Source organism: Vipera berus (assembly GCF_964194415.1).
Source record: "Vipera berus genome assembly, chromosome: 15".
Classification (NCBI taxonomy): Eukaryota; Metazoa; Chordata; class Lepidosauria; order Squamata; family Viperidae; genus Vipera; species Vipera berus.
The window spans coordinates 11,957,378-11,976,946 of NC_138218.1; the positions used below are offsets into that span (position 1 = coordinate 11,957,378).

Sequence of the window (19,569 nt, forward strand, 5' to 3'; positions counted from 1 at the left end):
CCAGGAGAGCGGGCGAGCCAGGCAGCCGTGGCTCCTCCCGGGGGCCGCCCGGGTGATGCGACGCGTCGGGGCGGAGCGAGGCGGGGAAGGGAAGAGGCGGGCGGCCCCCGGGAAGGGCCGGTGGGTCGGCCTCTCAGGCGCCCCGCCCGCCGCCCCTCTGCCCGCCGGGGCCAGGCCCGCCCGCGGCGCTGTCCAAGGTACCGGCTGAGCGGGGTCGTCCCGCCGGGGGGGGGGACCGGTCGGGGGTCTCCAGGAGACGCCGACGGGGACGAGCAGGGCCTCAGCCCGTCTCCCCCCGGGGCCTTTCTCCCCACTCTTTGCCGCCTGCAGGGGTTTGGTTTTCCAGTGAAATCTTTTTGAAGCAGCTCGTTTACAAGCCGCCTGGCACCAGAAGCCTTTTCCGTTTGAGGTGGGATTTTGTTCACAAGTCAAAAGCGACCCCCTTAAGCCGCCCACCCCCATGTGGGGCCTCCGAGCTCATCCTCTCGTTTTCAGGAACTGCTTTTCCGTGTGAGTTGAGCCAGACTGTGTTCGCAGAACCCGCTTGCCTTGGGTGCCCTGTTAAAGGCCACACACACACACACACACCCGGCTTGTTTATGGTAATACACAAACTGAGCTCCTGAGTTTGCACATCCCTCCAGAGAGTGTCTGTCCTGTTGTGGGTAGTTATGTCACAAACCTGAACTCCTGGGCCCAGAGGCTAAATTCCTATTGTCTGTAGTTCCTCCCTTAATTTGTCAATTCCTTGCAAGAGGCCTCGGAGAAGAAAGGGGGCCTTTGCAAGAAAGACCCCCTCATGATTCTGCTAGGAACTGCCAGTCTTTGACCATCACTTGTAGGTCACTCCTGGGGAGCCAAGGAATATCCACCCCACTTTTGCATGGAAAGTAACATTCCCCCCCTTTTCATTTCAGCCTTTGGAAGTGAACCCTCTCTTCACCAGGCAAGTGGTTGTCCCCCGCCCCCCATCCAACCATTTTTGCTTTAATTGTTGGACTGTTGAGTCTGCGAAACCAAGCCAGGAAACTCCCTATAATTTAAAGTACATCACATGTTATTTACGTTTACATTTGACCAAAATGCACAAGGCGGAGAGCTGCTGCTGTGCCCTCTTTCCTGCACCCCTTAGTTTGCTCCCTGGAGGCCCGAGAGAGCAGCCCAGGTCACCCCACACACCAAGCCATTATGGGGCCTATTTGGCTGCTTGTGGCCTCTTCACATAAGCCAGTGGCAGGAATGGGCCGGGCCCTAATGTGGACTGTCCTTGCAAATGGGGTCAAGCCCTAATAAGCGTAACATTCAGGGCTCCAGCCAAGGACATTCTCTTCTCTCGGCATGCCTGCTCAGGTGGCATCCAGTTGGGGTCCTGCAGGAGGAAGAGAGTGGCTTCCCTGGAGCTTGTCTGGAAGGAGGGGATTTTCCCCGGAGGGAGGCTGCGTGGTCACTTGCCCTCCAGGGAGGAACGCTGGGAGGCTCTCGTGGTTTTCTGCTCTGGCTGCCCCCAGGCCCCCTTCAAAGCTTCCCAGCCTTTCTTTTATGCCCCTTTCCATCAAGGGAGGCATCTGTTCTGCCTTGCAGCAGCTGAGCAGGCGCCCTAAGAATGAGCTGCCTCTGAATGCCCCGGACTCACACATTAGTCACAATTCTTCTAATCCACCCAGCTGAGGAGATACGGGAGGATTTCAGAGTTACTTCTCAAAAACAAGTTGAAAAAAAACCCTATTACTTTGATAGTGCAAAAAGATACCCCACAGAATAAAAGCTTAATTGTATCCCAATACAATGCCGGCACCTATCCAAAACTATCAGGGGCAGCCTTTGCACAACACAATTAACCTGGTCATGCAGTTAACCCACGTGTGGAATTTGCGCCGTTACCACTAATCAAGCTTGTTGCGCAAACGCAGCTCTTGGCTCTTCAACAGACCTGGGGAAGCTCAGAGGGAGGACGAGGAGTTTCTCTGTTTTTGCCCCCCCTCCCACCTGATCGTGGTTTCCAAGCCAAAACCTCTGTCCTGTTTCTTTCCAGCCATGGAGGCCTTTACGGCTTCCGGTTTCATCCTCCTTGTTAATTATTCAAGGGCGGGGGAGGAACGAGAGAGCTGGGGAAGGCCTTTGGGTCCCTTTGCTGCAGCGCCATCTGCAGCTCTCCCTGTTCTTGGCTGGATCCAGTTCCAGGCCTGACAGACCATTCGGAGGGATGCTGGGAATGTCTTTATTTGCCGGTTGAATTTCTCTCTCTCCTCTGTGTGCAGGTAGAAGCTTCAGGATGCCCCTGAGCCTTTGTCTGCAGAGGTGGGCCAGTGTGACGGGTCCTAGGCCCAGAAGTCAGAGGGGCTTGGTGCAACTGACAGCCCCCTACCCCGCCAAGCACGTTGCAAGCTGGTCCCTTCCCAAGAGGCGGGCTTGAAGGCTGAAGAGAAGGGGAGACTGTAGCTGCTTGGAGCAAATGTGGGGATCCTTCTTTGCAACAAGTCGCCCCTCCGAATACTTGCGGGCAACTCTGACCTTCTAGTACCAAGCTGAGGACAGAGATACGTCTGAGACTCTGGTCGGTCTGGGCTCCGCCTCCACTTCTGGTGAAACAAGCTGGATGGTTGGGGCCAGGCCTCCTCCCAGCTTAATTTCCCCAAAAAAAACGTTGGGGGGAAAGGAGAAGGGGCAGCAACCCCCTTGGAGCAGCCCAGAATGCGACCTCCCACCTCAGGGTCACCGGGGCCAGGTCAGTTGTGCAAAGGGCAGGATGGAGAATGCCTGCATCCCCTCCCACTCTTCCGCAGGCTGAAAAAGCGAGGGCGAAGTGCGTGGGGGCTCAGCCTCGTCTGAACGCGGCCGCGCCCCTGTCCGGCGGGCTGGGGACTCCGGGCTCCCCCCCCCCGCGAGCTCCCGCCTGCGCCTCGCCCTCCCCACCCGGTGCGCGGCTGCCTCGTCCGGGCAACCAAGGGCGACGCCGGCCGGTGCGCGGGGCAGCTCCGGGGAGCATGCTCAGTCCCTGCCGGCGCCCGGTGGCGGCGGGAACGCGACGGCCGGAGGGGGCACGGGAGCAGAAGGAGCCGCCGCCGCCGGCCGGATGGAGCCGCCGCCGCCGCCGCCCCCCGCCCAAGCCAGAGCAGCCCCCCGCGCCCGCCGGGGAGCCCGGGCCGGAGCCGGGCCCGAGGAGAAGGCGGCCTCGGGGTCCTGGCCAGGGAGAGGGCCGGGCGCAGCGGCCGCGCCGCGGGGCCAGGCCGGGTGGCGAGGGGGCGGCGGCGGCGTTGGCGGCGTTGAGGAGCCGCCGCGCGAGGGGAAGGAGGCCGCTGCGCCCCCGCCTCGCCCGCGCCCGGTCACGGTGGACAGCTCCAAGGCGCGCACCTCGCTGGAGGCGCTGAAGCTCAGCCTGCGCCAGCTGCGCTGGAAGGAGGTGGGCGCGCCGAGCGGGCGGCGCAGAGGCGGAGCGCGAGGGTCGCGGGGCCTGGGCCCTCCTTCCGCGGGGCGCTGGGGCGACTGGGCCCCCCTCGGGAGGAGGGACAGGGCGGGGAGGCCAGCGCAGCCGCGAGGTGGAGGGTGGCTCTGCTCAGAGTGCAGAGGGTCTGGTGGTCGGACGGTTCGGAAGGACCACAGCGCCCTTGGCCGTACTGGCTTGGCTGCGATGGGAGTGGTAGTGCCAGGCATCTGGAGGGGCCTGGTAGGGGAAGGCTCACCCCCTCCCCTCCTCCAGAGACCGTCGGCCCCCTCCCCCCTTCCTGCAGCGCCCGTCCCTCCTCTTCCTTCTCAGTGTCCACAGAGCTCTTTGTGACATCACTGAGTGGTGCCAGAAAGGCCTTTGTGGTGTTGACAAGCAGGTCTGTAGGCAGGGCTAGGCGCAGGGATGGGAGGGGGGCTTTCCTGGCTTCTTTTGGTGTGTGAAGGGTGCCCATGGCCAGAGTCCCAGCAGGCCCTGGTCTCTCCCAGTCAGTGGACTCCTTTGGGTGGGCTTGGTGCTTGGAGGGGGGGTTATCTTCCTCTGGAAAACGAGGGCTGCTGGTTGAGCCCCCCTGGCCGGCCCAGGGCTGCTCAGAGCCCCAGTGCTGCCTTTCCCTAAATTGTGGCTTCCAGAGATCCTGCGTCCGCACAGCTTTTCTCAAAATACCTAAATGGAACCAGGAGAAAAAGAAAAATGACCCACAGCAGACAAGCTCGCTCCCAAAGCTTTTCCTAAGCCTTTTGGGAAGTGGGAAATCAAAAAATCAAGGCTTGGGGCGGAATCGGAAAATCAAGCTGTAATATCCGTGTTTGGCAAGGAATATTTCTGTAATATTGGAGAGCGAAGCAGAAATAAATCTGGCAGAAACAGGATTTTGTGCTCACGTGATGAGTGAGCGATTGTCTTGCAAAAAGTCACTTGCAAAGGTGTGAGCAGAAGCCAGGCGGTCTGTGCTAATCCCAACGGGTGGCACTTCTGAAAGGTCCCCCCAACAAATCCTTTTTGCATGACACCTTCACTCTCCACTGGGCTTTGCAGGGTGTTATCAAGGAATTAGCATAATTAGCTTTAACTCCCAGATCCCTGGCTTGGTGCCCAGGAGAGGGGGCTCCTGCCTTTCGGAAGGCAACTGGCCGAGCATCCGTTGCGGGGGGGGGGGGGAATATCCCTTGAACTTGTGTGTTACTTTCAGAAAGGGCTGGCCATTTATTTATACATCCGGTGTGCAATTTTCTGCATCACACACTCCTCTGCTGTTGCACACGCCTGGAAAGGCTGAGGTTTTCAAGCTTCCATTTTTCTTTATAAGCTCAAGCATCTAGACCTCATGTTTCACCAACACTTCATTGATATATAGTTACTTTCTGCACGGTTATATGGATGCCATTGGTCCTTTCTGCACCTCGAACCATCAGTCTCCGAGTCTCCCTTGCTGCCAGGGGTGGCGGTGGTCAACCTGGCGCCTTTTTCTCTTGTCCCTTCTGTCCAGCAAGTGAGTTCAGGCATCTTTCTTCCTGACGTCCTCTTAGCCCAGTTGTCCAGTCTCTATTTCCCATTCTGCAGAGCTGGGAAGGATGGGAGGCGAGGCTGAAGACACTTGGAAGGCAGCCTGTTGGGGGGCAGGAAACCCCCAATTGCATCCCAGGTGCCTGTGGGGCAGAGGAAGAGGGGGGCTCTTGCTGGCTTCTTTTCCTGCAAACAAATCTTCCACAGATTTTGCTTCCCTGCCCACCTCATCCCCCTGCACCCCCCCCCGGTCTCAAGGCACCAGGCAATGAGTCACAGACCCCCCTTCTCCGTGGCTGCTGTTGTCAGTTGTGGGTGCCACCCTGCCCCATTAAGCAGGGGAGAAGGAAAGCACGTGCACAATTAGCGCGTTAATTAATTGTTTTCTCTCTCTCCAGAGCTGGCTGTTGATGAAGCTGAGGTTTTTCAGGCTTTTCTTTCACTAGAAAAAGGAAGGAAGGAAAGGCACAATGTCAGAGCCATCTTTGCAACCCCCCGCCCTCTTCCCACCGCCCACCTTTGACCATTTATGCCTGCCTGGACTCTGGCTAAGTGGTCTCTTTTTGTGTTCTTCCCTTCTGCTGTGTCCAGTTTCCGTTTGGCCGCCGTTTGCCCTGCGACATCTATTGGCACGCCGTCTCCTTTCACGACAATGCCATTTATTCGGGACAAGTCAACAAGTTTCCAGGTATCTGACCTTTGGTGAGAACTGGGGCTGGCTTGTCTAAGGAAAAAGGGATGCCAAAAAGCCCAGCCCACCCGGGACCCCCTCTGCTGAACGCCTGGATGCCTCACAGCTCCGATGTTTCTTGGCCCTCCTTAGCCCGAGATCAAAAACAAGGATGCTTCATCTACTCTGCAATTGTCTAACATTTAGTCTACTCAGAAAGGGTCCAAAGCCAACTGCCACCTCTTCTCTCTTAAACCTGGTCTTACGTCTGCAGGTAGCCTCCTGCTGTCATTTTTCAAGAGAGGAGAAAACATTTGTTAAAATGTTTTTAAAACCGATAAAGGGCTGAAATGAGGGCTCCTCGCTGCTCTCTGAGCTTGGTTGTTTTCTTGCAGACGTTTCATTACCCAACTAGGCTAGGAGGGAGGGGTCGAGTGCTAGAACAGAGAGCAAACCCCACTCCCTTCTAGCGCTGATGATGTTACCTACTTGGGTAATGAAACGCCTACAGGAAAACAAGCCAGCTCGGAGAGGATCAAGAGCACCTCCCAATATTTTAAATGCCTGTCACTGAATGCTCTCCGCTCTGTAAAGTCTTCTGAGGCTTGGTCCTTGCGGTGGATGCATATTTTAATGGGACAAACTGAAAACAATATGATAATGGGGCTGGTTTCTGGGTGAAAGCCATGCCCAAATAAATATTTTCTGTTACTTGATTTTGCTGAAAAACATACGCCTCCCTCAGGGGACCAGTCAAAGCGGTCCCGTCTCTTTTCTCTGCCAAGAGAGATTTCTGGATCCTTTGGGCAGTTTATAAGGTTGCTTAAACAGTCAAACAATCGATAAAATATAAAATAGATGACTAGGTTGGGCAGCAAGGAAAGTAATAAAAGGGCAGAAGAGCCAGGATCTGTCTCTAGGGCAGAGATTGAATCTCAGGGCTGGGAACGGCCCCTTTGATGTGAGCATCTTCTCCGGCGCTTGGCTGGGCCTTCTGGGTTGGCGCATCTCAGTGGGCAGCTGCCCTTGCCAAGCTCCTTCCTCTGCCCGCCAGGCATGACTGAAATGGCACGGAAGGTGAACCTGAGTCGCGCCATGAGAACGATGCAGGAACTTTTCCCTGAAGAGTATAATTTCTATCCCCGTTCCTGGATCCTCCCGGAGGAGTTTGCCATCTTTCTCACCGAGGTAGGTGGGGGCTCTTTGAGTTCTGCTGCAAATATCCACCAAGGAATCGGGGGTTTTAGCTTCGATCTTCCATTGTGCCCACATCTGCCACGGCCTCTGACTGAGGCTGGGCCCATAATTTGCAGCCAGGGACTTTCTCGCTTTTTCCTAGAAGACGTTTTGCCTCTCATGCAAGAAGCTTCTTCAGTTCAGAGGTGAAGAAGCTTCTTGGATGAGAAGCGAAACCTCTTCAAGGAAAGACAAGGCAAGTCCAGCTGAAAAAGCACCTTTGGGGCACCAGACGGAGATCCTTGGCTGTCTAAGAAGGGGATTAAATGGGATCTGCCCCAAAGCTGATTTAAGCATAATTGGGCAGGGGGGAAAGGCCTGTAAATAGGTTCCTCCTCTTGCTTCCCTGGCAGGTGAACCTGATGAAGGAGAACAACCCCAGGTGGAAACCCACCTTTATCGTGAAGCCTGACGGCGGCTGTCAGGGGGACGGGATCTACCTCGTGAAGGAGCCCACGGAGATCCGGCTGGTGGGCAACCTGCAGAGCAGGCCGGCCGTGGTCCAGGAGTACATGTCCAAGCCCTTCCTGATCGACAAGCTGAAGTTTGACATTCGTCTGTACGTCCTGCTCAGGTCCCTGGATCCCCTGGAGGTCTACGTGGCCAAGGATGGGCTCTGCCGGTTTTGCACGGAGCCCTACCAGGAGCCGGCCCTGAAGAACCTCCACCAGGTCTACATGCACCTGACCAACTACTCCCTCAACATCCACAGCGGGAATTTTGTCCACTCGGACAGCGGCAACACCGGCAGCAAACGGACGTTTTCCTGTATCCTGGGCAAGCTGTCTTCCGGCGGCGTCAACATCCGGAAAGTTTGGTCCGACATCGTTTCGTTGGTCATCAAGACCGTGATCGCCATCGTGCCCGAGCTGAAGGTCTTTTACCAGTCTGACATCCCAGCGGGCAGACCGGGGCCGTCCTGCTTTCAGGTGAGTGCTGGATTTCCAAAGTGGGTTGAGAGGACTTGCGAATCGACTGGGGGTGGGGGTGGGGGTTCCAGAGGGAAGAGGTTTGCATATTTTTATTCAATTATCCAATCTATTGGCTGACCATCTTACCCCCGGGTAACTCTGGGCATCTTACAATATTAAAAAACAAAAGCATGCAAATAAAATATTTCAAAAGTGTAAATAGACGGTAGCTCAAAGATGGGGGGGAGGGAGGGAGGGAGTAGGTTGAGCAGGAGGGGAGGTGGGACCTGATATTAATCTACCAAACCCCATGGGGGGCTCTGGGGGCTCCTCTCCTAATTCTTGGCTGCTCGGCGGATGGACACCCGCAGAGCCACAGCAGGCCTCAGCGCCCAGTCTTTGGGGGAGCCCTCCTCAGTACCCCCTTACTCCTAGGGGGTCAAACTGAGCAAAACGCCAGGGATTTGGGGGGGGTCCCTTCCACCCCCGTGGGTCCCATCTGGGATTTTGTACCCCGGAGAGTCTGAAGGGGAGCTTGGAAATGGTTTCGCTCTGTTCTTTGGTTTCTTGGAAAGCTTTGTTGCTTTCTCTCCTCCAAAGATTTTAGGGTTTGACATCCTGCTGATGAAGAACCTGAAGCCCATCTTGCTGGAAGTCAACGCCAACCCAAGTATGAAGATTGAGCATGAACAAGAGGTGGGCACCTGGTTTGGCCACCCTCCGGCCTCTTTCTCTCCCTGGGAAGACGGGAGGGGGCCCTCCATGCCTCCCGGGCCCCAAATGCTCCAGGGCATCTCAATCAATCAATCAATCAATCAATCAATCAATCAATCAGAATAGAGCTGGAAGGGACCCTGGAGGTCTTCTAGTCCAGCCCTCTCCTCAAGCAGGAGTCCCCGTCTCATTGCAGACAAGTGGCTGTCCAGTCTCTTCTTAAAAACCTCGAGTGATGAAGCACCCACAATGTCTGAAGCCAACGTCTGTTCAGTTGGCTGGCTGCCCCCTCCCTCAAACACCCCTTGGAAGTATTTTAACCTTGGAATAAAGTAAAAAAAATAATAATTCTAAATTAAAAAAACCTCTGGCTGGAAGGAAAAAGCTGACTTGTGAGCCTCTTTGCCAGTTGTTGGGATGGGCTTCTGTGATCAGCTTCTCTTCTGGATTTTCCAGGTTTCTCCGGGAGTGATGGAATACGTCCCCAGTCCGGTCGATGAAGAAGTCAAAGTGGCCATTATCCGGGACACCCTCCGGTTGGTGGATCCTCACAAGAAGCAGCAGCGGCAGGAGCTGGGGGAGCAGGCTTCGTAAGTGGGGTCTGATGGGGTTTTTTGTGATCTCGTGGGGGGGTCTTGCTGTGGGGGTGTCTGCCCTCCATATCTGGACTGTGGGTTTCGGAGGTCGTTTGATGACTCAGCTGCTACTGATTTTACCATCAGTGCTTGGCAGGAAGAGAGAATTTAGAATGTTAGAAAACTTTTTTTAAAAAAGCTGGGATTCAGTGTGAAAACAGCTGGCTCACTTGGCACAATGCCTGGAGCTGTCTGCCAGTCTGCACCAGGCCTCTCCTGCCTGAGACGGGCACCCAGGAAGCCTCTCTGCCTCCTTGGGGGGGGGGCGTTGCCTGCCTGCGCTGCTCAGGCCCGATGGGGCAGGGGCTCTGTTAGGTGGGGACATTCAGTGAATGTGGGCATCCTTTGCGGAGAGTTTGGGGTCTCCCTCTTGAACGACAGAGCTGAACCGGTGGAAGTGGCCGACAAGGACAGCTTCCTTGAGGAGGAGCTGCAGGACGAGCCCGAGTTGGGGGAGAGCCCCCCGCCGGAAGCCGAGCCCCCCGCCCTCTGCCTAAAGGAGGTCTTCCCCAAGTACGCCAAGCAGTTCAGCTACCTGCGGCTGGTGGAGCGGATCGCCGCCCTCTTCCTCCGCTTCCTGGGGGTGAAGGGGACCACCAAGCTGGGGCCCACCGGCTTCCGGATGTTCATAAGGTGAGGGGGGCTGGAGGGAGGGGGCTTTCCCAGCACCGTCTCCCCTTTCCTTCAAGATGCAGAAGGGCGTTTGTTCCTCTGGACTGCATCTCCCATGAGCCCCAGTTAATGTGGCCTGAGGATGATGGTCATCCTTGAGGCCTTTCTGCTTTGTCTCTCTGTGATGCCCCATACCTCGAGTTCCAGATGCTGTCCATCAGAGAAAATGAGGACCCCCCATCCCGTAATAACATTGTTTCCTCCTCCCCAGGAACAGCAAGATCAGCAACAGCGGCTTCAGCATGGCTGCGGGGGACATCCTCTACATTGACATCACCCGGCGGGGCATCGGGCCCAGCACGGACCAGCGCGAGGCGGGTGAGTCTGCCGCCAGGACCCTGATGATGAGGGTATCTTTAGATCCATCGCTAAGAAATAATCCACAGTAGCGGGTTAAGTCCGTGACAAAAGTAGCATTTGGATGGATGCACAAAATAAAATCCATTTTGGGGGGAAAAGAGCCTTTGTGTTAAGAGGAGTCCACCCCCCCCTTCATGGGGAGGGGGGGCTCCTCTCTGAGGATTTAATATGCGATCTGGATTACACAGAAGCCTCTCAACAGGAAGCCACACGCACTCCTTGAGCATCTGGGACCCTGAGTTAATTGTCAGGTTTTATTAAAAATTGTAATGGATGGGATTTATTTTAATATCCACCAAGCCGCTCTCCGTGCCAGGCGATGGGAAGGAGGCTGTGGGCAGCTCCAGGGATCCCGGTAAAAGCCCCGTTTCCTTGCCGGAGGCAGCGGCAGAGAAGAGCTTTTCCTGCGGGAAGCCGAGAGGGGGGAGGACCTGATTTATTTCCGCCCGCCCCCTCCCCTTCCCAGGAGCTGGCCAGGCAGCCTCAGAAGCCAGCCTCCAGCGCTCGCCCTGAGCCACGTGGGGATCAGGCCTCACCGCCCCCCAGAGCCCCTCTTTGTGTGCCAGGATGGAGCGGGAGGGAGCTCTGCAGATGGGCCAGGGTGGTGCCAGCCGCTGCCCACCTCCCACAAGGCCTGAGGGGTCCCCGGTCTGCCTTCCCTGTTGGATGGTCCCAGCTCCTCCAAAGCAGCCTTTGAGGGGGCCATGACAAGAAGCTTCAGGGCTTGGTGATGGTCCATCTTTGGCACCTTCACCTCCAACTGAGTGAAACTTCTAGCCGATGCTGGCTGCCCCACGTGGGTTGGGTTATTGACCCGCTAAATGTCATAAACCCTGGCGAACTCAGGGTTCCTCCTTGCTCCCCTCCCCTCCTCCTCCCCCCAGGAATGAGCCTCCCAGCCTTCGTGGAAGCGGTTTGCTTCCTGGCCCAGAGGAGATACAAGTCGCTGTCGCTTCACGAGCAGGTGGAGCTTCTCCTCGACTTCTGCGAGTACAACCTGGCTGTCCTGGACGAGAAGCGCCTGGCCTGCAGCCGAAGCCTCTCCGGCACCCGAGCCACCCTGGTCACCTGCCCCCAAGACCGCCTGCAGCTCAGCCCCAGCACGCCCGGCTCGGCTGCCTTCCAGAGGAGCCAGAGGTTTGTCGACTGCAGGAGCTGCCAGCCTTGAAGAGGACATCCTTCGCTGGGAGGACATGAAGGTCTCACCGGCCTGATGCCCAGCCTGTGCCGCAGGAAGGGGGGCTGTACCCAGCCCCCCCAAGACACATTGGGGGGGCTGCCTGGCTTGACCGATGCTGCCCAGCCAAACTCCTCCTGGCAGGGCCTGTTGATGCATCGCCGGAGCCGAGGGGCAAGTGGCTCCTGGATCAAAGCAGCTCTTCTCCAGCCACGCAGGGCTGCCTGCTTTGCCTTGCGCCCAGCGAGGAGCCCCTTGCCCCAGGGACCCCAGGGTCCGTGGGCTGGTGGGGGAGTTAGGTGGGAGGGGGAGACGTTATGAGATTGGTGGTGCACAAAAGGTAGAAATGATGAAGAGTTTAACTTACGCTGAACTAAAATCCTATTTATGTATGCCAGCTGCTTTGCAAGCGTTGTCTTCATTGGGAGGGGCCCAGGGGGGGAGGAGGCATGGGGATGCTTGGGTTGCATGAAGGGGGGAATCCCCCATCCAGATGTGGAGCTGCCTGCCACTTACAAGGAACCGGGGGCTTTCCCCCTCTGTCCAGTAAGGGGCCCTCACAGCAAAGCCTGTTCCTCTCCAGGGCCTGACCAGGTGGCAGGACTGGGTGTTGGTCCTCCTCCTGGCGAAGGCATCCCGACTTTCTTGGAGAACAGCCCTCTTAATTCCCTGAAAAGCTCATTTTTGAAAGTAAGCGATCCAGTTGATTAAACACAGATCCTTAACTTGACCCTTGCTTCCTTCTTGAGGAAAAAGCTCTCTTGCGGCCAGAATTTTGGATTTTAACTTTATCAGCATCTCTTGACCAGACTCCGCTATACCCAAATTTCTTTGATCTATGCCAGGCAATAATATATAAGCAGCAGCAAAATAAGTTTGCAGGCTTGTTCAATTTTTTTATTTGGATCTGCACAAAGAGAAAACTAACACACGTACTGCATTTTTAAAAAAAGATCCTCAGAAATGCTATGCAGAAGATGAAAACTAGACAGTGTTTATTTGTAAACATAAGGGATCTCTGTAGCAACTGGAGGAAAAGCCAGAGGGTCCCCAATCCTCCGGCAGCTTCCTCTTACGATGAAAAAAGGAGGAAACCAAGAAGATTCTGGAGGTTTTCTGTTACACAGAGGAAGTGCACACGCACATATGCCCTTCCTTTCTGGAGTAGAGCAGCACGGAAATGCCAGTCATAATTTTTTTTTTAAAAAAAATTGCCCAATTCCTCCGAAGAATCGGCCGTGTCTGTTCTAAGGGGTGAGAACCGGGACCCCTTGGGTCTGAGAGGGCTGCCACAGGCGGTTTGAACGCCTGGGAGTGTTGCAGGCAGGCAGGGGGCTTCCTTGGGGCAGGACAATGCGGGCAGCAGTCTCAGCCCCACTCCTGGCCCTGCAAAGCAGGCATTAAAGAGCACCCTTTCCCAGAGGGGATGTCGCAAACGCCTCCCGCTGGCGGTGAGGCCAGAAAGGCCTCGGGCTGCTTGCAGAGAGAGCTGGCTGGCTCTGCCCGGGCTCTTCTGCAGCCCTCCCGGTGGGAGACCTCCCCTTTCCCCAGCCTCTTGGAGGGCGGGGGCAAATGCCCCAGAAAGAGGCAATTGGTGTCCAGAGGCTAAATAAAGGTGGAATCCAGCTGGTCGCTGTCCTTGGTACTTTCTGCCCGGGCACCAAAGAGCTGCTTGATGAGGGCCGACTTTTCCTGCTCCAGCTGGGTGATCCGGTGGCCTTTGTCCGTCACCTCCTGCGGGCCAAGGCTGCATTAGCAAAGTGGCCAGTTGGGGCCTCCCCCTGCCCCCCCCAGAAAGTGGGTGTAAGGGGGCTTCTGCTCCCCGCTGACCTTGGTGAGGAGCCTGTTCTGTTCTTTCAACATGTTGATGGTCTGCTGTGGCCCTGCGTACAGGGAGGGGCCCAGCAGAGTGGCAGGCGGGCTGTGCGAGGTGGTGGGGGGGCTCGCGTTCCCAGGCTGAAGGGAAAGTGGGCTTAGCGAAAAGCACATAGCAGGTTTCTAGTCCGTGCAAATGCCGGCCAAGTTTATTTTATTTTATTTGTGCAAACTTGCCCCCCCTCCCATCCCAATTCCCCCCCCCCACAAGGGGCTCCTCACCTCTGCAGAGTTGGAGAACAGCTGCCAGAGGCACCGGTTCAGCTCCTGCACGTGCGGGAAGAGTTGGCTGAGCTGCACCCGGCTTCCCTCGTCCTGCTGAGGAAAAGGGGAGGGGTCGGCGTTTGGGCCACCACTGGCTGTCCAGCCCTCCCCTGCGGGTGTGTGTGTGCGCGTGTGATGGTTCCAGGGTCCCCAACCTGCCTCCTGTCCTCACCTGGCGACCTTTGCTCCGTGCCAGCTGCTTCTGGCGCCCCTGCAGGCGGTGGAGCTGATGGTGGTACCAGCTGCGGGCCTCCTCCACCAGCTCCAGCCCCTGCAGCAGGAAGTCCTTGTCCTTCTCCAGCTCCTTCATCTGCTTCATCTGCCAGCCAGGGAGAAAGAAAGGGCATCAGCGGGTATGACGGCTGGGCACATTCTGGATGCCTCGGACTACGGCTCCCATCGCTCCCAAGGCTCCACCGGGGGAGGCAGCCCAAGTCAGAGAGCCTGCCAGGGGGGCATCACTCCGCCTTGCCAGCTCTGCCGCCAGGCAGGGCAGGGCACGGAGGGCACAAGAGTCCCGCTGGGCAGACATGCGAGTACCATCTCACAATCCACTCCGTGGGCGATGGTGTGTCTCCGCCGTTCCCCTCGGATGCTCGGATGCCTCCGGGGCTCCACACAGGGACCCTCGCTTCCCAGCTGCTCTGCCGGCTCTCCTGCTGCAGGGGGGAGGCGGAGGGGGAGGGGTCCCACGTTAAGACGGAGGGGGTGGGGGTGTTCCTCGGGAAACCCACCGCCCACAAGGACCCGGCTCCTTCGCCCCTTTCTCCGCCCACCTGCTTTCTTCCCCTGCGGCTCCGCCCGCCCGCCGTTGCTGCTCCGCTCCAGGCTCCGAGGGGCGCCGCCGCCCGCCCCAGCGCCCCGTTTCAGCGCCGGCGGCGGGGGCCCGGCGGCGGCGGCGGCGGGGGGCTCGGGCGCCGGGAGCTTCCCCTGGGCGGGCTGGGCGGGGCCGTCTTCCTGCCCGGGGCCCAGCAGCGCCAGGCGCAGCCCCAGCACGAAGCGCTCGAAGGTGAGGTAGCCGCTGGGCGGGGCGGCCCGGCGCAGCCCCTCCAGCACCCCCGGCGGCAGCGGCCCCGCCTCGCCGCCCGGCTGCAGCCAGCGCGACTCGATCTCGCGGAGGTGCACGCGGCCCCGCCGCCGCTCGTCCAGGATGTCGTAGAGCGGGCGCAGGCTGCGCAGGAAGGCGGCGGGCAGCCCCGAGGACGCGCGCTCCGGCGCCATCGCCACCCGCCGCCGAGGAAGGGGGCTCCCGTGACGTCAGCCGCCCGCCCCGCCGATTGGCCGCCCGCCCCGGCCCCCGACGCCCATTGGCCAAGCCGCCGCGCCCGCCGGTTTGATTTCGCGGCGGGAAGGGGCGGCCTCGGCTCTCCACTGCCCCCGGACGGGGCGGGACCGCGGCCGAGCCCAGCAGCCGAGCGGCCTCTTCGCCACCGCTCGGCTCCCCTCCGGCCGCCGCGCCGGGCCATGGGGCCCCCGGAAGAGGAGCTGCGCGGCCGGCTGGAGCGCGCCGGGCAGCGCCACCTGCTGCGCTTCTGGGCCGAGCTGGGGCCGGGGCCGCGGGAGGCGCTGCTGGCGCCGCTGGCCCCGCTGGCGCCCGAGGAGCTGGCCGAGCACTGCCGCCGGGCGGCCCAGGCCCGCGCCCGCCAAGAACGGTCCGGCCCGGAGCGGCTGGACGGCCGCATGGAGCCCCTGCCGCCCGAGGCGCTGGGCGGCGTCCGCGACGGCGACCCGGCGGCTCTGCAGCGCTGGGAGCAGGAAGGTGGGCGCGCCCGCGAGCTGGCCCGTCTCCTGGGGCGCCTGGCTAGGCGCTGTGCCCACCCCGGGGCACAGGGAGCTGAAGACGGGGGGGGGGGGAGGACGGGTTGTCTCTGGTGCCAGCTGTCCCTTCTATCCTGCAGGCCTCCGCCAGATCTCCCAGGGCACGGTGGCGGTGCTGCTGCTGGCTGGCGGGCAAGGGACGCGCCTGGGGGTGCCCTACCCCAAGGGCATGTTTGACGTGGGCCTGCCCAGCCACAAGACCCTCTACCAGATCCAGGCGGAGAGGATCCGCAAGGTGGAGCAGCTGGCCGGCGAGAAGTTCGGCTCGCAGACTGTGGTTCCCTGGTGGGTCCCGGGACTCTTGATGGCTTAAGCGGTGGCCGAAAGGGATCCGGTGGGAAATCCACTAACGCCGGGGATCTGGATGTCTTTCTCTTGCAGGTACATCATGACCAGTGAGTTCACTCTGGGGCCGACGGAGAAATTCTTCCAGGATCATAATTATTTCAACCTGGACAAGTCAAACGTGATCATGTTTGAGCAGAGAATGCTGCCAGCTGTTACCTTCGATGGGAAGGTGATCCTGGAGGAGAAGGGCAAGATCGCCATGGCGCCAGGTGTGTGGCTCTTTTCCAGAGCTGGGTGGGCCTTCCTGAACTTTGGAAACTGCCGTTTCTGAGTATTATATTTGGTATGAATTTCATATATTGGAGCCACCTGGAATAATGGACGCACGGTTGCAGGGAGCTGAAGATGAATGGGAACGTCTTTGGCGATGGGTGGAAAGCCCTTGCTTATTCCTGTGTTGCAGATGGCAACGGTGGCTTGTACCGCGCCCTGGTGGACCACAAGATCCTGGAGGACATGCAGCGACGGGGCGTCCAGTTCATCCACGTCTACTGTGTGGACAACATCCTGGTCAAAATGGCGGACCCCGTCTTCATTGGCTTTTGCGTCTCGAAAGGGGCTGATTGTGGTGCCAAGGTGACAAAGGGGTGGTGCAGCCTTTGCTGGGCTTCTTCGATGCTGAATCTCCCGAAATGAATGAGCTCTTAATGCTGTCTTTGCAGGTGGTGGAGAAAGCCCACCCCGCCGAGCCTGTGGGGGCCGTGTGTCGCGTGGACGGAGCCTTTCAGGTGGTGGAGTACAGCGAGATCGCTGTGGAAACGGCCAAGAAACGCGGCCCTGACGGCCGCTTGACCTACTGGGCAGGAAACATCTGCAACCATTTTTTCAGCCTTGATTTCCTGCGGGAGGTAGCGGCGTAAGTTCCCCTGGCCCGTGTCAGCACCCAGGGCTCCCGAGGGCGGGGCGAGCTTGCCGGGAGCGAAAACAATGGGGAAGAGGGGAAAGGGATTCTTGGTGCCCCACTGGATGCAGGAAGGATCTTGGGTCAGCAGGGCGGAGGGCAGAGCTCTCCCTGCCTTTAATCTGGGCATCAACGGCTGTTGGAGGCGGTTTCAGTGCTCTGCCAAACCGCCGGTCAGCTGAGGATGATTCAGAAGGAGAAGAAACTCGCTCTGCCCGAGCAAACTACGGAAACGCCTCCCAATATTAAAATTATGAAGCGGTTTCCAGAAAGTCGCCAAAAATCACATCCCGAGTCACGAGAAAGTTCTTCTCTTTTTGTTCATCCTGAACAGCCAGCTCAATACCAGCTCTTTTCCCTTCCACGGTTGAGAAAAGTTTCCAGACCGCATGGGAGTAAATTGGGGGCGAAGTTCCCGCGGCAGCTGCTCCTGCTGCTTCCTGGTGTGGGGAGGCCGCAGCTGGGCTGAGGGTGGTCCTGGCCCGCTTTGAGGCTTCCTGAAGGCAGTTTGGGGGGGAAGCACCCACTGACGGGGGCTGTTCTCTCCTCCCCAGGCGATTCGAGTCGCAGCTGAAACCCCACGTGGCCATCAAGAAAGTGCCTTACGTTGACGAGAAGGGCAACCCGGTACAGCCGCGGGAGCCCAACGGGATAAAGCTGGAGAAGTTTGTGTTTGACGTGTTCCCGTTTGCTAAGTTAGTGGCAGATGCGCCTTCTGTCTCTCGCTGGAACAAACCTGGCTGCGGAGGGGAGGGTGCGGCAGAGAGGGGGCTTTGCAGCTTTCAAGGAATCTGAGTTTCTGCATTGACATAAAGTCTGCGGAAGTATTGCAGCCCCTCAAAACCAGAAATTCTGAGCCAGAATTTCACAAGGCAAACAGGTGGTGAGGTACAGCCACCTTTGTGGGTATCTCAAATATCTATAATTAATATAAAGAAATGAAGGGCGATTCACAGTTATGTGGATGTTGCCTCAAATGCTTAACTAGCTTGGCGCTGCCAAAGAAAATGAGGTATCTAGAACTAATCTGTTTGCCCATTTTAAGCACCCAGCTTTTTTGTTCCTGGGTTGATAGGAACTTTGTCGCCTTTGAAGTCCTGCGGGAAGAGGAGTTCTCCCCCCTGAAGAACGCGGACACGGCTGCCAGAGACACCCCGTCCACGGCGCGGCGTTCGCTTCTCTCTCAGCATTACCGCTGGGCCATCAAGGCGGGAGGCAGATTCGTGGCGGAGGGCGGGCAGCAGATCCCGGAAAAGGAGAGGTGGGCCTGCACTGCTCATCAGCTGGGCTGGGCCAGAGGCTTTGCAGGGGTGAGCCGGCCACCCTGCCCCCTGCTGCCTAAAGTCCTTGTTGGGTTTGGGTTCTGTGGGTTGTGTGAATCGGCCACGTGACAGATTCAACAAACGAGTCTTTGTGAATGTGGCCTTCTGGAAAGTGTTTATTTTGTGAGCGGGATGGGAATGTTCTAAAGTTAAGTCAATATTGATTTTTAGGATCTAAATGACTCAGAAGATATTGAAACAGCTATAACTATTTACCAGATGCCTGAATGCTAACAATTAATATAAAAACCCTCCATGTTCAAGGGCAATTCAGCTGGATTGGACACGTATTTAAATCGAGAATTGCAGCTTGCTGGGATTATTGTCCCAGTCCTAGATTAAGTTATTCCAGGGAATACAGTTGAATGCATTCGGATGCCTTTATTATCCTCCAGCATAAGCTGCGCTTGTGTATTTGTGGAGAGCCTTAAATGGTTTTGTTTTCATCTCTTTCTCCAGTTTCTCCCAAGATGAGGAACCGCCTGCTGTGTGTGAGATCTCACCTCTCGTCTCTCACTTTGGAGAGGTCAGAAAACGATTCTCTGTTGAGCTCCAGAACGGTTAAATATCTGCCGCTAAAGGAAACAACTTTGTGCTGGTTTTTGCACTCTCAGGAATAAGGGCAGCAGGGTCCTTTGTAAACATTTACTCGTGGGGTTTTTTTTTCCTTGCAAAACATGGAAAGAGCCAGAATTGAGCAGTAAAAACGCTGCATCGCACATAAAGAATGCTAATATTGAATTAGGCACCAAGGAACCCTTCCCTTATTTTGCAAACATTCTCTTTAAAAGCGAGCGCTTGGTGGCATAAAGGGAGAAAGCAGCCTGGTTAGGCCCCTACTTGCCTGAAAAAGCCTGAAAAAAATCTAAAAGAATTGGTGAAAATAGTTGGATATGGGAAAAAGCCACAGTGTGTATAAAGCAGATAGAAAAGGACTGATTTCAAAAATAAAGGCAGTTTGTGATTGTTGCAGAAAGCAAAAAAAATAAATCAAAACAAAATTTCCCCACCATCATTAGCTGCTACCTGCATTCTATTTTATCACCTCCACCTTTTGGTTTATCGTAGCATTTGAGGTATCTTAAAACAATCCCTCACATTCAGTACGTCAAACTCTTTTTTGCAGGGGCTGGAAAAATATATGCGGGGCAAAAACCTTCCATCTCCGTTTCTTCTTGATGAAAGCAATGCTGAATTTTTAGCTTTGGGTGAACTTTGAGAAATAAAGCCCTCTCCAAGGTGTGTTTATCTCCTGAAGGAAGGTCAGAAATGACCGGATACCTGCGCATTTTCCTCATATTAAAATGACTTTCAAAAGCAACCTTGACAAGGTGTGTTTCCTAGGTGCAGCATTCTAAAGGGCTAGGAAGGAGATTTGGGGTGGGGGAGAGCGCTAGTTTTGATGGCTCGGTATGTCTTTTGACGTCACAGATTCTCCTTCCACTGATGCTCCTGTCTCTGCACCCTCCTCCTTACTCGAAGGGCAGCACCGGGCTGGCTACGAGAGAAAGAGACTGCCGGGCTTGGGAGGGCATGGGGGATTCGTGCAAAGAGCCCCATGGGGCGGTTTCCCAGGGCTGAGGGTGGCTCCACGCGTGTGTGTGTGTGTGGGGGGGGAAAGCCAAGTTCGCTTCTCACGTGCCGTTGACGGGGCCAACCCAGCCCCCTGTCCCTTTAGGACCTGCGCGTCGCCAAGCGGAGCCTAGAGGGCGCTGCGG

The 19,569-nt window shown here is 57.2% G+C and overlaps 3 protein-coding genes across 4 annotated transcripts; 2 read left to right on the forward strand and 1 right to left on the reverse strand.

Annotated features, from left to right (window-relative positions):
* Positions 1-248: 248 nt before the first annotated feature.
* TTLL11 (tubulin tyrosine ligase like 11) lies at positions 249-11,611 on the forward strand. The gene is made up of 11 exons (XM_081339448.1): positions 249-510; positions 918-950; positions 2,263-3,400; positions 5,540-5,636; positions 6,673-6,806; positions 7,208-7,783; positions 8,366-8,461; positions 8,936-9,069; positions 9,496-9,747; positions 9,998-10,104; positions 11,031-11,611. The coding sequence occupies exons 3-11, from the start codon at positions 3,074-3,076 to the stop codon at positions 11,312-11,314; spliced, it is 2,007 nt and encodes a 668-aa protein (XP_081195574.1). The 5' UTR covers positions 249-510; positions 918-950; positions 2,263-3,073; the 3' UTR covers positions 11,315-11,611.
* A 1,076-nt stretch (positions 11,612-12,687) lies between these two features.
* On the reverse strand, positions 12,688-13,910 carry SAPCD2 (suppressor APC domain containing 2). Its single transcript, XM_081339532.1, has 4 exons — positions 13,635-13,910; positions 13,421-13,513; positions 13,154-13,279; positions 12,688-13,057 (listed from the first exon to the last, which is right to left on the reverse strand). The coding sequence occupies exons 1-4, from the start codon at positions 13,779-13,781 to the stop codon at positions 12,929-12,931; spliced, it is 495 nt and encodes a 164-aa protein (XP_081195658.1). The 5' UTR covers positions 13,782-13,910; the 3' UTR covers positions 12,688-12,928.
* A 98-nt stretch (positions 13,911-14,008) lies between these two features.
* Positions 14,009-19,166, forward strand: UAP1L1 (UDP-N-acetylglucosamine pyrophosphorylase 1 like 1). 2 transcript variants are annotated; one of them, XM_081339987.1, is made up of 9 exons: positions 14,009-15,221; positions 15,361-15,565; positions 15,662-15,837; positions 16,032-16,204; positions 16,291-16,484; positions 17,084-17,224; positions 17,605-17,790; positions 18,311-18,377; positions 18,978-19,166. In XM_081339987.1, the coding sequence occupies exons 1-9, from the start codon at positions 14,063-14,065 to the stop codon at positions 19,068-19,070; spliced, it is 2,394 nt and encodes a 797-aa protein (XP_081196113.1). In that variant the 5' UTR covers positions 14,009-14,062; the 3' UTR covers positions 19,071-19,166. The 2 variants fall into 2 exon arrangements, with proteins under 2 accessions (XP_081196113.1, XP_081196114.1); XM_081339988.1 differs by having other exon boundaries at positions 17,084-17,194.
* The last annotated feature ends 403 nt before the right edge of the window (positions 19,167-19,569 follow it).